The sequence below is a fragment of the Cavia porcellus genome, unplaced genomic scaffold, assembly GCF_034190915.1.
Source record: "Cavia porcellus strain 051 isolate PalLab524CR breed Dunkin Hartley unplaced genomic scaffold, mCavPor4.1 scaffold_2, whole genome shotgun sequence".
Lineage (NCBI taxonomy): Eukaryota > Metazoa > Chordata > Mammalia > Rodentia > Caviidae > Cavia > Cavia porcellus.
In genome coordinates, this window is record NW_026947485.1 from 114,851,646 (window position 1) to 114,866,762 (window position 15,117).

Consider the following 15,117-nt stretch of genomic DNA (forward strand, 5'->3'; position numbering starts at 1 on the left):
AGTGATAACAGAGTTCAGCTGGTTTCAAGTCTCTGTGCTCTCACAATCAGTTAATGTAAGACTGTGAAGAATAAATGTAGTGGGAAATATAGAGTTGAGGATGTGGATTCAGGAAAATTTCCTTTATATATTCCTAGTGAACCTGAGACAAAGGAATAACAGGGTTTATCTTGTCACACACATTTGGGCAGGTCAGGATGTCTGGTAATCCAGATGTAAGAAAAGTATCATGGACAGTGGGATGAATGTGTTCAAATAACTGTATCTGAGGGAGATTCATGGGAATCTGTGTTACTATAACTTTTAAAGTTAAAGGTATCAACAAAGGTTTTGATCACATAGCATAAGTGACTGAAAATGTTTCTGCATTTTTCATTTTAGTTCATTACAATAAAAACTTTTCAGATTGATGAAAAATGCAAGCCTATTATTTTTATTGGAAAAGAGAGTCAAAGAAAAATTCAATATACATACTCAAACACATAATTATTATCATGTCATATCCTCAAATATTTAAATCTCACACATTACTTCTATTTTCCAAGATCTCAGCATTGGATATTTTTCAGTGTTGGGAGCAGTGACTCCCAATAGCTCAGCACTGTGAGATGGAAAGTCATCTACAATTTCATGGAGCGCAACATCTCTCTTGCTCTTCCCAAGGCCCTCAGAACTTCCTTGTTCCTCAGACTGTAGAACATAGGGTTAATCATTGGGGTGGAGATGGTGTAGAAGATAGCCACAACTTTGTCCTCTGATGGTAAGTGGAGGGATTTTGGGCAGAGATAATTGTAAGCAAATGGTACAATGTAGAAAGTCACCACGATGAGGTAGCTGCTGCAGGTGAAATAGGCCTTCTTCCTGCCTTCCTGTGATCTTATGCAGTAGACAGCAAGGAAAATTTTCCCATAAGAAAATAAAATGACCATGGAAGGGAAGAGAAGAAAGATGACGGTGCTGAGGAACACAGTATACTCATGAACGCTGGTGCCCCCACAAGCAAGAGTCAGCATGGCTGGGCCATCACAGAAGAAATGATTGATGGCCCTGGACCTGAAGTAAGATATCCGGAGGATAGATACTGTGTGAGCACAGGAATTGATAGCACCTCTTACCCAAGATCCCAGGGTCATCAGCACACACACTCTTTTGTTCATGTGAATGGGGTAGTGCAGAGGAAAGCAAGTAGCCACATACCGATCATAGGCCATGGACGTCAGGATGAGTCCTTCAGAACCTGCTAAACTAACGAAGAAGAAAGCCTGGACCCCACACCCAATGAAGAAGATGCACTTGTTTCTAGATAGAAAACTGGAAGCCATCTTGGGGACAGTGGTGCAGATGTACATGAGGTCCATGAGGGAGAGCTGACTGAGCAGGATGTACATGGGTGTGTGGAGGTAGGTGTCCAGGAGGATGAGCAGGACCATGGCAAGTTTGCCAGCCTGTGCAATTAGGAAGATGGGAATGATGAGAATGAGGAGGACAAGGCCAACCCTTGATGGAGGGAACAAGCCCAACAGGATGAAGTCAATAGAGGTCAGATTGTAATTTTCCACTTTGACTTTGTATGATTTTTCCTGAAAACAGACACAACAATAAATATGTATAGATCATTACTAAACCTGACAAATTCTAAAGTGTAATTCGCTTGTGTTTTATTCACAAATTACACATGAGAAACTTTATAGTGCTCTGAATTTCTTCAAATAAGTCATTCAAAGTTGGAAAGCCCATTGCAAGATGCTCAGGACAAAGAATCATTAGGGAACTGTAAGACAAAATCACAGTGGAATACCAATGCACATTCAGCAGGAAAGCGTTCATTAAAGAGCCAAATAAAACAATGTGTATGTTGCTTTTTTTTTTTTTTAACAGAGATTGAACTCATGACCTTATGCTTGCCAGGCAGGAACTGAACTAAATCCCCAGGCCTTAAAATGTGTATTATGATGAAAGTGTTGAGAAATTGAAAATTTTTGTGCATTTTCATGAAAAATAAAGTTTGTGCTGACAGGATGGAAAAATACAGTAATTGCTCAAAACAGATGGGCAAAAATTAGAATGTGGTCGAAAGATTCCACATTTGAATACACACTGTTATTTTCATAGCCATTTTGAAATGGGTATAATTCATGTTGTCCAATAAGGAGAAATAATTTAGTTGAATCCAAAAACAAGATGGAGTGTGCAGATCCACCTTACCACTGTCAGTTTTTAGGTGGAAATGAGCACTGACAGAAGCTACAGCACAGATGTATTCTGATGGCCTTATGAAAAGTGAAACAATCAACCACAGAAAGCCCAATACTGTAAGAATCCACTTCTGTGCAGTACTCACCATGGTCAAAAACTTAGTGATAGAGAGTGTAGATGTGAACATCAAGCACTGGGTCTACAGTGGGAGGGGAGCAATTGTGTACACAACTTTTGTTTAGGGAGATAGACTCATTCTGGAGAAGCCTGGTGTGGTAAATGCAGAACGGTGTCAGTGTACTCAGTGCTACGGAACTGCACACAGGGAAGCAAAGAAAAGACTAAATTTTCCCTGGCCATATTTACCCTAATGAAGGCACTGAAGGCCTCTAGTATATTAAATTATTGTATACGTGGATTCTCAATACAGATGAAGGTATATAAAACAGTATCCTGAGCCATGTTACAAACATTTAAATTCTTATTCTTTGATTTGTGAAAACTGGCAAACAAAAATTTAGTAGAAAAAATTATTTTTATGACTTTGATTAGAAACAAAATAAGGGTAAATGGTTGCATTTCCAGTGAATTTATATAAGATATTAAATTTTCAGCAAGTAGAAAGTGCAATATTAGAAATACCAATGCCCTGATCCAGCAGCACTTCCTATCACTTGCTGCTTGAAAAGTTCTGTCAGAGACACACTGTCCATGAGAAGTTCCTTACTTGGTTACAGATTGGGAAATGGAACACAGAACAGAAAAAACTAATACCACATCTCATCTGATATCCCAGACCAAATCTCAGGACCACATAGCAGCTCTGTGATTGTCCAAGTCCCAGTGGACAAGTGGTCCAATACAGCATCATGATGTGTTGTGTGCAGAGTATTCAAGCCCTCTTCCTGACAGGGAAGCAGCCTCAGGTGTCTGAATCTAATAAGGCAAATGAAAATTTTTCACAAAAATTATATCATCTATCATTTATGCATCAATGCATCATTTATGCATCAATTAAGCATCAAATCTTTCTGTCCTTTTAATCTTTTGTTCAGCGAAATAACTATTCAGAACCCATATGAAGCCCTTGGTAAGCCTTTCCACTTACTGTGATTCTCTCATCTTCCCCTCAGCCATGGAATGTGGAACGGAGCAGTGAAAAACCTTATGAGGTGGCAGAGAGCACGGGAAGCCTGTGGACGGAGTCAGGGCTGCTGAGAAGCAGCTGAAAGAACAGCACAAGGCATGGAGTTTACTGATTGTGTGTTTTATTATGAATGATGAGTAGGAACATTTACATAAATGCAAACTTGTATATTTATGTAAATATGTAATTAAACATCTTCTAAATGTCCCCTTGAGTTACTTTTCAAATACGTGTACAGAAGAATCCTCAGAAAAGATGACTCCATGCTGTAAATATGGCATTGTTTCTCTGTTATTGTGTGAAACCAAACGTGTAAAAAAAGACCAAAATGCATATCAGACCTTGTGAAACAGGAAGAAGATGCTCCATTACAGAAAGGCACTGGTGGGAATTGTGGAGGAGGGAAGGGAAAAGAAGAAACTATTGAAATCAAAGTTTTGTAAATAAGGTGTCAAAGAAGGCTTGAGTGGAGGGAAGGTGGGTGGGAATAAAAGAAGAATTAAGACACATCATGTACAGGTACAATTTCCCTAGGAGGAATGAAATTGTTATGTATATCTAAGCAATAATTAAGGGAAAAAAGTACAAATTTATTGAAAACAATTTCCAAAGGAGAAAAATTATTGAGAAAGTTTTTCAAATTTTCTTTAAGCTCAAGTAAGATTTTCTGTCTGAGTGTCTATCTGGTTGGTGTCATCCTGTGCATCTGTCACCACCTGTGTAGACTGATTTTCCATTTGGCTCTGCAAAGCATACAAATGTCTTTACATAACAGGGGTTTCCAGTGATTGTGAAGGACGGTTTGTGTCTTATTCCTAGCAGCATGGTGTCACTCACAAGAGACTGTAACTGTAGAGGAGCAGCCTCATGGGCTCCAGTGTGACTCAGACACATTCACCATCAAAGTTTTACAAGTGCTGCCCTTGGATGGAGATGGATTCTGTGTTTTCATCATTTGTAGTCAACTGCATCCTTTCATTGCACAAACCTCTTTTAAATTTTAATGAAATATGTAGATTCATCTGACATCACCCCCTGGTCACAGCAGGAGTAAGAGAAGAACAGACCTTTGGGTCCCTGCTGCTCACAGAGGGACCCCATACAGTTTTCACTGCAACACAGGCCCCACACTCTGCTCCCTTTTCATCAGGAGATTCTCAAAGACAGATATCTACATGTGCTCTGACCACTTACAGAGGTGGAGTAAGACTGAATTTACAAAATGTCTTCTAAAGCTCACTTTGTAAAGAGAGCTCTAAGAAATCACAGATTTGACTTTTAAAAAATTCTAAATGAAATGAATATAAATATGTAAATATTTAAGTACCAAAAAATAAACAAATACATGTTTGCCAAATCCGTGACACAGTGTGACTGGTCTTTCAGAAATCTAAATCAGTTTTCTCTTCTCCTGATACCTGAAGTATCCTACTGCTCCTGTAAATCCATAAGCTGCCCAGCCCCCAGCTTAGGGAGATCTAAGCACACTAACCTTGAATGTTAAGTCAGTTTTACTGACATGGCTTTGACATCACTGACACTGCAAAGCATCTCTAGCTGCTGTCACAAATCCACTCATGCCTCAGTCTACCTGCCTATACTAGTCAGAGATGCTCTGCACTGATCTCATTTCACTGAATTTATCACAGTGTAAAATGAGTTCCACTCATTACAGCCATGAATTGGAGCCTGCAGAGCAGGTCTGTGAGGTGAGTTCTCACAATAATGCATGAGCTCGCTTAGGTGCAATTCTCTGCAAGCCTTTTAATGACACATTCACTGAGGAAGACCCAAAGGCCTCATAGGTGTCTAGATTATTTTCCTAACTTATAAATAAATGATCTCATTTCACACTGGCATAATTTTTATTTTCAATATTTTGGAAGGTATAAAAGCCATTATTAGTGTAGAAAGAAGTCCATAGTATCCAGGTATATTTTTGTGTAATTGAGTGCTCCTAAGTTATATGCCTCTCAGAAGTTCCACAAGGATGCTTTAGCATTACTAAAAAAGCAAGTAAGTAGGTGGAAAGGTATGTTATGGATGCATAGAAATACTTGCATGAAGTTTTGCAGAATGGGTCCTGTTCTTCTATAGTGCATAAATTCACTAGGTAAAGCTTGGATTTGAACCTTGATCTAATTCTTTCCAGTAAGATAAAGCATTCATTCCTTTTGAGAAAGGTAAACTTTGGTTGGCAACGTCACACTAAGTCCTCAGAGATGGATTATTACAGACTCGTTCCAGGCAAATACACACCTAAATTTCAATGGATGTCTTGTTTTAAGAAAGCCCTGAACTATAGCTAAAATTTATGTCTTCTTCACTAACATTATCATAGCATCTGAGTGATGTTATGTGTATGAGTTCACTGGGATGGACCAATGGTAAAATTCAAATGGTGTTTGTAAACCATGTCTATTTAGTACTCAATAAAGCTTTTATGAATCAGTAAAGTAGATACATTTACTAATCCTCTGTTGATGTGCTGTGTACAGAAACGAAAAGTGAATAATTTCCAAATTTAAAAGCATAAAGGCAAACTGGATTTGAACAAATATTGGAAGACCTACCTCTCATATGCTTACAAAGAATCCTTTGCAAAGCCAGTTTTTGCACTTTAAAAGTTATGCGACCCTTTCATGTAAAGTCTCGACTCATTTTTACCATAATAACAATTTCACATATTCATTTTGAAGTAATCATTATAACTTCCAGATATTTCAGTACAATAAAATGGACTCGTGGGAAGAGAAAACAGAAAGCAAGAGACAGCATTAAGTCTAAAAATGCTCACAGAATCACTCATTATTCATGAAAAAAAGTCTGAAGAAAACAAGCAAAAGAAAATGCTAGAAAGTGATCCTTGAAGCAAAAATTCATCCTGCACTGCTCTCCCTGTGCCTTTGCACAGTGAGTGTTGAGTGTTTTTTGAGTATCGTTGGAGCCCATGGATAGAACATGCAGGAAAATATGCCCTCACAGCTTCAACATCTGCACCCCCTGTAGAGAACACGCTCAAGATTTGCTCCAAACTCAGTTCCTGTTGTCTGCACTTCACAGGACAGGATTCTGCTGCAGAGACGTGCGCAAAGTACAGCAACTCATCCCCAGAGTCTGCATACTTTTCTATCAGTGCTGAGACTAAATACTTGACATCTCAAATCAAGGAAAGAAAGGTTTACTGAGTTCATAGTTTGTAGAGGTTTCAGTCTGTAATCAACTGTCTTGGCACTGGGGCAACAGTTCAAGTTGAAGCACACAGCAGAAGCAGCAAGAGCATAAGATGCTGAGCACCAAGCCTCTTCACTTTATCTTGTGTGCAGGCTACCACATGCCAGCGCAGGTGTAGCAATATACTGCTCGATACCCTCCTCTTGCACAGGATGAGAATGTTTACAAAGTGAGGAGCTTGGCTCCCTGCAGAACTGCTTAAACGTGTAAACCTCAGAAAGTGACATCATATATCAGCCAATCTGTTTATGAAACTAAGTCCTCACTTAAACATTTTATAGAATTTCTCCTGTCACATGGTAAAGAAAAATAAAATTAGGATTAGTAGCTCTTATTATCTACCCACACTGAAAACTTTGTTGCCTTAATTACCTATTGTGCTGGCCCTACTTTCTTGTTTCACACAAAATGCCTAATACCCAAAACTTTGTAGGGTGTTTTAACTTTGCTTTGGATTTATTTCATAGGCAGCTGGCTTCAAGACAGGAACCTCATAGCAGCAGCAGCAGCAGCAGGAGGAGGAGAAGCAAAGCTGCTTGGTGTACAGTGGGCAGGAGCCTGAGTGGGTCACAAAATACTGTCCTGAAAAATATGCATAGTCACCTCTCCTTCCTGCACTTCACGTTGCAGAGACCTCCAACCAGAATGAGCAACACCATAACTCCTATCCTTAGTAGCTGTGGACTGAGGCTATGGATGGACTGTGACCCTGGGGAATGTCCACTGAGGCCTGGACAGGAGAGGGCCAGTCACTGAGGACATGGCCTGGGCTGAGGATAGGGGAGGGCAGAGTCCTGACTGGCACTGAGATACTCTCCAGGCAGCAGGGCTGATGGCATGAGGATCAGCAGACAGGGTCCCTCAGAGCTTCCTATGCTGTCCTGCCTCTGAAATGCCAGGGCATCTTTTGTGTCCCTGTTGTGATTCAGTGCATGCATGGTTACAATGGCCTGCTTATAGTATTTTTCCCCAGTTTGTTTGGGACAAAGCACCTGGCAATGAAATGAGTTTAATAAGAGCATGTAAGAGTAATATTATAGACAGCTAAGAGGCTCCTATGTTGCATGGTACTAGACATACACATTGAGGAATCTTTAAGATGCTCCTGTGACATACTGGCTACAGCAGTCTTCTGGAATGAGCAGTAGTGTGATGTCATATTTGGTGACAGGAACAAATCTGAGAGGCTTTGGGGTATTGTTGCTATCGGTGGAGAGTGCGGGTGATCCTGGGTATGTAGTCATTGCTCAGGGTATTACAGACAGTTGAGACCAGTAGAAATACTATTGGCACTCACACAGGTGCAGGCCCATGAGAGTGAGGGCAGAGATTAAAACTCCTTACAACTGTGGCTCAGGTGCATCTGTGGAATGTGAGCTCTCAGATAAAGTTAGAAGATCTGGCCTGAGACAAGTGGAAATTCCTGGTCTAGTGAAGTACAGATAGATATCAGTCACCACTTCGTGACCAAGACTCATCTCTTCCTAAACATTCTCTACTGTTTCTATGTACACTTGCTGCATGACTTTCTTCCCCCATTGGATGGGTATTAAGTAAGCTACTCTACTTCTAATATTATAAGTTGATCGTACTGTAACCCACATTTTACTCACATAGTTGTGCTCTAAAACTTCACTGAGAAGTGCAATCCTCAGCAACACATTGGGGACCTCTTTTGCCTCCCTCTCAGGAGCTGTCCCTTTCCTCCTCAGTGGACACTTCCTACCCTTAAGCTCCACTGTTTCTTAGAATCCATTCTTTGATTTTGGGGAACACAAACTACGCATACCAGAGGTTTGGCAGGTTGGGAGATATTATATTCACCCTACACCATCTGGAGGTCATGTGTGAATCCTACACCAGTATCAAAAATGTGTTGTTCTAAAGCATCCAATGATCTCCTCTGAAAAAGTTTATTGAATTATCACACAATTTTATTTTCTTAAAATAGACAATGAAGATGATGTTATTATGGATAATGTAGGGATTTGTTCACAAAATGTTCATGCATCAATTATTGTTACAAATAGAAGCATAATCAGGTTCACAGATTCCTCATCTCTAAGAAATAAATCATTTATTCCCTTCAGCAACAAATAATGTATCATTTTTGGGTAAAGATTTAAAGATATTTGAATTTCCAGCATTCCTGTCAAAAATAATATTCTGATGTCAAAGTCCACAGATACTGAATACTCCTACCTTTGAAAAGCCGAAGCTCCTGTTTGTTACAAACAGCAGGTCACCCTGAGCATTAAAGCCTGGCCTTATTTGCTATTCCAGGATCCCAGGAGACTGAACTTTGAGGAGAAATGAGATTCATCCTGCTGGACATGGAAGGAGGGGCCTGAGGAGACATACATTCTGGAGCTTTCTGGGTGGTGGCTCAAGTTCCGCTGCAACAGGTCTGCAGCTCAAGACATTAGAAGGAGACAAACCTGAGTGTGAACCTAGACACTGAGGTATGACCAGGGCAGCATCTTCTCCAGGGAGGTCAGGGATTTGTGTGGGTGCCACAGAGTGAGGCAACCAGGAGGCAGGCAATCCAGGACATCCTCTGAAGCCGACACCTGTCCCAGGAGACCCAGGGAAGGCACTGTCATTCTGAGGGTAGGTATAGGGAGGGAGCATGTAGACTTCACCTTACACACTGTGACAACACAGTGACCACAGACAGACACGAGTTTGGGCCCAAACTGGAAGACATTAGGGGTCAGGACTTACATAAAAGGCAGCTGTTGCTCCATTTTCTCTGACTTTCTTGGTTCAGGCCAGAGAATTTATTTATTACCTCACACAGCTGTTTAGATGAACACTTATATTCAGTCACATGGAAAATGAAGCCCCATTCCATGTCTTCAAGATCAAGACTCAGGGGCCAAATGCGTATTTCCTGCAGTGGCACCTGCCTATGGGGTTAGACACTCAAGAGGCCGAGGCGGGAGGACTGCTCGAGTTAGAGGCTTCCCAGGGAAAAACTGTGAATACTTTGTCTCAGAAACAATGTGAAGGACACATAAAGTAAAGACAAACCTTTTTTTACACAGATCAAATAGGATAGGAATGAATTTCTGTGATTTATGAGTGGGCATAGATGTGTTCTTATATTTCACTGAAGAATAAAGAGTTGGCACATGATGTATTTCTTCACGTGTTATGCTCTGTGTTTATCCAGTGACACTCACAGTGCACTGTGTTTTAGGGAGGGATTTTATGTGCTGATGGTAAATATCAGGTATAAGTACAGTGTCTGAGCACACTGACCCTGGGGTCAGCAAACCCGGGGTTTGGAAGTGATAACAGAGCTCAGCTGGTTTCATTGCTCTTCTGTTAACATGAGACCAAGATGTGTAAGCACAGCAGGAAAGATTGGGAGAAGAGGAAGATACAGGAAGGAAATTTTATTTTATGCATCCCTGGTAAACCTGAGAGAAAGGAGTAACATGACTTTTTCTGTCACTTACATTTGGAAAGGTCAGTATGTCCGCTAATCAAGATGCAAGAAAAGAAGCAAGGACAGTAAGGTGTGTGTGCTCAATGAGTGTGAGTGTTTTCATAGGAATTTATGGTAATTTGCTTCGTTTTTTGACAGTGTGCCTTTTACTGAAATTTTAGAGGTAAAAATCTCATCAAAGATTTTGATCACACAACACATTCCAAAGGACTGAAAGGATTTCTGTACTTTTGTTTTAGTTTCTCTATTATAATATTGTTCTCAAATTGAAAAATGCAGGCCCATCATTTTTATTAGAAGGTGAGACAAAGAAATATAAAATGTACACACTCAAACGCATAATTATGGTCATGTCATATCTTCAAGTTTTTCAACCTAAAACCTTCATTCTAATTCAGCATCGAACACTTTTCCAGTGACTCCTGACTGATGAATGCACTAAGGCAGAAATTTACCTACAATTTGTAGAAGAGAACCTCACACTCAGTCTTCCCAGAGCCCCCAGCACCTCCTTGTTCCTCAGGCTAAGGATCATAGGGTTGAGCTTCAGAGTAAATACAGAAGAAAGCCAGGCTCTTGTCCTCTTCTGGGTATCAGAGGTACTTTGTCTATAGCTATGTGAAGATAGAAGGGCATAGGAGAAAGTGACCATGGTACTTTTGTGTGGTATAAGTGGAACAGGGCTTCTTCCTGTCTGTCTGTGAGTGCATGTAATAGAGAGCAAGGATTATTTTCCCTTAGAAAAATATGATGTCCGTGGAAGGGAACTAGAGAGTCAAGGCAGTACTCAGAAAAGCAGTGTTCTCATAGACCTTGGTGTCCATGAACACCAGAGTTAGCATGACCCTGACATCACAAAAGATATTCATGATGGCCCTGGACCTGCGGCAAAGAATACGAAAGATACATACTGCATGAGCACAGGCATTGATAGCACCCATTGCCCAAGATCCAAGGATTATCACACAATCATTCTTCTGTTCATGAAGTTGAGGCAGGGAAATGGAAAGCAAATAGCCACATGCCAGTCATAGGGCATGGACATCAGAATACTCCTTCTGTACCTGCTAAAGTCAGGAAATGCTACTGTCTACAACCCACACCTGATAAGGGAGATGGACTTGTTTCCAGATAGAAAACAGGAATCCATCTTGGGGAGAGTGGTGCAGATGTACATGAGGCCCATGAGGAAGAGCTGGCTGAGGGGGGCGTACATGGGAGTGGGGAGGTGGGCATCCAGGAGGATGAGACAGGGCCATCAAGAAGATGGGAACAATGAGGACAAGACCAATCCTTGATGGGGGAACAGGCCCTGTAGAATGAAGTCAGGAGAGGTCTGAGTGTAATTGTTCATCAGGTGTCCTTGCAATGATATACTTAATACAAACACAATGATACTTTAATTTATTATTTTACCCACACTACCTTATTAAACTACTATGGCTTTGTATTAAAAAAACAAACTATTTTGAAAAATGATGCTCATTTTCTGCCTTACATATTTATCTGAATTTGACACATGTGAACAATATAAATACTATAAATCCATCAACTTCTAACACTTTTCTGCACATCCATATTTAAATCCACATATTTTATTTACTTATTGTTGTCATCAAGATGAGAACTTACACTGTATGTGTATGCATATAAATCAATAAAGAAATAAAAGGAGTAAAGACAGGAAAAGAAGAAGTTACATTATCATTTTTGGAGAAGACATTATACTCTACATAGAAGACCACCAAAACTCCATTGGAAGACTCCTAGATACAATAAATAAAATCAGCAAACTAGCTGGACACAAAATCAATACTGAAAAATCAATAGCATTCCTATACACCAACAATAAAATCACTGAGAGAGAAATAAGAGAAGCCACACCCTACACACTACCATCCAAAAAATGAAATACTTAGGAATTAATCTCACAAAAGAAGTTAAAGATCTATACAGGGAAAATTATAATACCCTGAAAAAAGAAATAGAAAAGGACTTCAGAAAATGGGAAGAGATCATTTGTTCATGGATAAGAAGAATAAATATTGTGAAAATGACCACTTTCCCAAAACTGTTATACAGATTCAATGCAATCCTCATGAAAATACCATCAACCTACCTCATAGACCTAGAGAAATCACTCCTAAAATTCATCTGAAACTACAAGAGACCTAGAAAGGCAAAGACAACTCTAAGCAGCAAAAGCAAGGCAGGAGGCATCACAGTCCCTGACTTGAAGTTATACTACAAAGCTACCATAATAAAATCAACACGGTACTGGAATAAAAACAGATCTGAAGATCAATGTGACAGATTAGAAGATACAGCCACAACTATGAACACAGTCAACCATCTTTTCTTTGGTAAAGGAGCCAAACATGTTCACTGGAAGAATGACAGTCTCTTTAATAAATGGTGCTGGAAAAACTGTCTCTTCATATGCTGAAAACTAAAATGGGACTCATGACTATCACCATGTACTAAACTAAAGTCTAAATGGATCAAATATTTGGTTTTTTTTTAATATTAAAACAGAAACACTAAATCTGTTCGAAGACAAATTGGGTAAAAACCTTGATAACGTAGGGGTAAGTAGAGAATTCACGAACAGGAATCAAACAGCAGGGAAAATAATTCCAGAATCAATAAATGGGATCATGTCTTATTAAAGAGTTTCTGCATGTCAAAAGAAAACTCGAAAATAGTGAAAAGAAAACCCACAAACTGGGAAAAAAATTTTAGTGTACTGTCCCTCAGACAAAGGGCTTCTGTCTAAAACATATAAAGAATTTTTTAAAAAATCAGAGCCCCAAAATTCCAGACCCAACCTCAAATTGAGCTTTTAAGGTGAATACCCAGTTCTCAGATGAAGAAATACAAATGGCAAATAAATATATGAAAAGATGTTCATCTTCATTAGTCATTAGAGAAATGCAAATTAAAACAACACTGAGATTCCATCTCACTCCAGAAAGAATGGCCAGGATCAAGAAAACTACCAACCACAAATTCTGGAGAGGCTTTGGAGAAAAACCAACTCTCCTGTGCTTTAGGTGGGAGTGTAGACTGGTACAACAATTGTTGAGGTTAGGTTGGAGATTTCTCAAAAAGATGGCAATGGAAGTCCCATTTGATCCAGCTATTCTACTTCTAGGCATATTCACAGAAAAAATGAAAGCATCATACCACAGTGATATATGTGCACCCATGTTTGTAGTAACACAATTTGTAATAGCCAGATGTTGTAAACAATGTAAGTGTCCATCAACTCAGGAATGGATAAAAAAGTTTTAGTATTTTTATACAATGGAGTACTACTCACCTATAAAGAATGATTACATTGAGATAATTATAGATAAGTGCACACCACTTGAGACCATTCTCATAAATGAAATAGATCAAACTCACATGTATAAATACCATATAGTCCCCATAGTGTAAGAAAAGGTAAGAGTACTTAAGAGTTTATAGTAATCATGATTCCCCATTTCATTACTTTGAAGCCTTATAATGTTTTCACTCATTAGTTGGAATGGTTTTATCCTGGTTTGTTTGATTTTATTATCTGTGATGATATGAACAGCTATTTTGAAAAAAATAAACATTATAATAACCATTGCTGATTTAATATAATCTGTAAGTCGATTTCCATTGGCCCTATCATGTTGAATCTTATTGTATTTTGTTATGTGTGATAGTATAAACAAATTTTTATGGAAAATGAGATAATATAGTAGCCATTGTTCATTTTGAGTTATGTGGTTCTGAATGCCCTGTAGTACTTTCATTCTCTTGAATGGTTTAAACTATTTTGTTACATTTGACACTATTGCATATGAAGATAGTGTTTCCAGGGCAACTTTCCTGCCATCACAGCTGTGATATGTTCATTTCATCATCACCACTGCCAACCTCAGAATCGTTTTGTTCATATCATTGTCACCTGTGTACTTGTCGGCCCAAAATATTTCATGTGTGCTATTTCCTAATGTTTGAATATATTTTATTTAATACTCAAAAGTTATTAGCAGTTTTTAACATGGTCTTTAATTTTGCCTAATCAACCATTTAAATGATTACACATGAAACAAGAGAATATACTGCTACTGTGAACTGCATGATGCATTATAATTAGCAATACTACGAAAAAGATGAATAATTGAAACACAATTTGTATTCCTCAGCATATATCAATAATTTCCAATACATAATCTGTAACCAAAGAAAATACACTAATGACTCACATAGTTGTAATCTTAAGCATTGTGACTTTAAGTCAAAAATAGTATTTAAATTTGCAACATAATATATTTAAATTAAAAATCAGTAGCACTTTTGAAAAGTCAGCATAAATTTTTATGTAGCATTGTATAAAATCTAGATTGTTTTAAAGCTACCTTATGAATATTTAAGGGTAACCTTTATTTTATGCTTTTAAAGAAAAATCACTATTGATCTATCATTTTTTTATCTGTTCAACTATCATTTGAATTCATGTTAGTCAAAATTTTCATTTAAGTTTTTTAGGTGAAACTCTTCCTGTAATGAATTTTTTAAATACACACTTTGTCTCCTTTCACTAGATTGGACAGTTCGCTATAGACTCATGAGAATCTTAGAAATAAAACCATATTTTTGATGATCCTTACTGAATACTTTCCAGGAAGCCCACACTCTCACCTCATCCCTGTACTCCTCAGCAGTGATATCTGTGTGAACATTTGGAAAATTCAGGGATCCAGGCCATCTTGACATGGAGGTGGTGTGAAGTCCAGGTACAGGTTCGCTTGAGAAGGTCCACAGGGACTTGGACCACACAGACCAAGTCCACAGCAAAGAGACAAAGTCCACTTCTGAAGTCGGCTTGGGAAGGTCCATGGGGAATTAAACCACAGAGACCAAGAGAGAGGCCCTGGGCCAAGGCTGGGGAAGAAGTCCTGTCCAGTATTTAAAATTGTTCCTAAGTGTGTTAACAGCCAACTCAATGGGGAAAAAAATCACATTATTCAATTCAACCTCTCAGGATGATACCTCAAAGTCTTAAGGGATCACATGATTTACATATTTATTATTCAGCCAGTGTATT

General features: G+C 38.9%; 1 protein-coding gene across 1 annotated transcript; it reads right to left on the minus strand.

Annotated features, from left to right (window-relative positions):
• Positions 1–568: 568 nt before the first annotated feature.
• On the minus strand, positions 569–14,909 carry LOC100720843 (olfactory receptor 2L3-like). The gene is made up of 2 exons (XM_013143271.2): positions 14,712–14,909; positions 569–1,580 (listed from the first exon to the last, which is right to left on the minus strand). Exons 1-2 carry the CDS (start codon positions 14,907–14,909, stop codon positions 621–623), a joined length of 1,158 nt encoding a protein of 385 aa, XP_012998725.1. The 3' UTR covers positions 569–620.
• Between the last annotated feature and the right edge of the window lie 208 nt (positions 14,910–15,117).

Excerpts from the sequence above, each read along its gene's own strand:
- LOC100720843 (XM_013143271.2), bottom strand. The coding sequence starts at position 14,909 with ATGGACCTTCCCAAGCCGACTTCAGAAGTGGACTTTGTCTCTTTGCTG. Across the intron at positions 1,581-14,711 it reads CTGAGGAGTACAGGGATGAG|GAAAAATCATACAAAGTCAA; the intron begins GTGAGAGTGTGG and ends GTCTGTTTTCAG.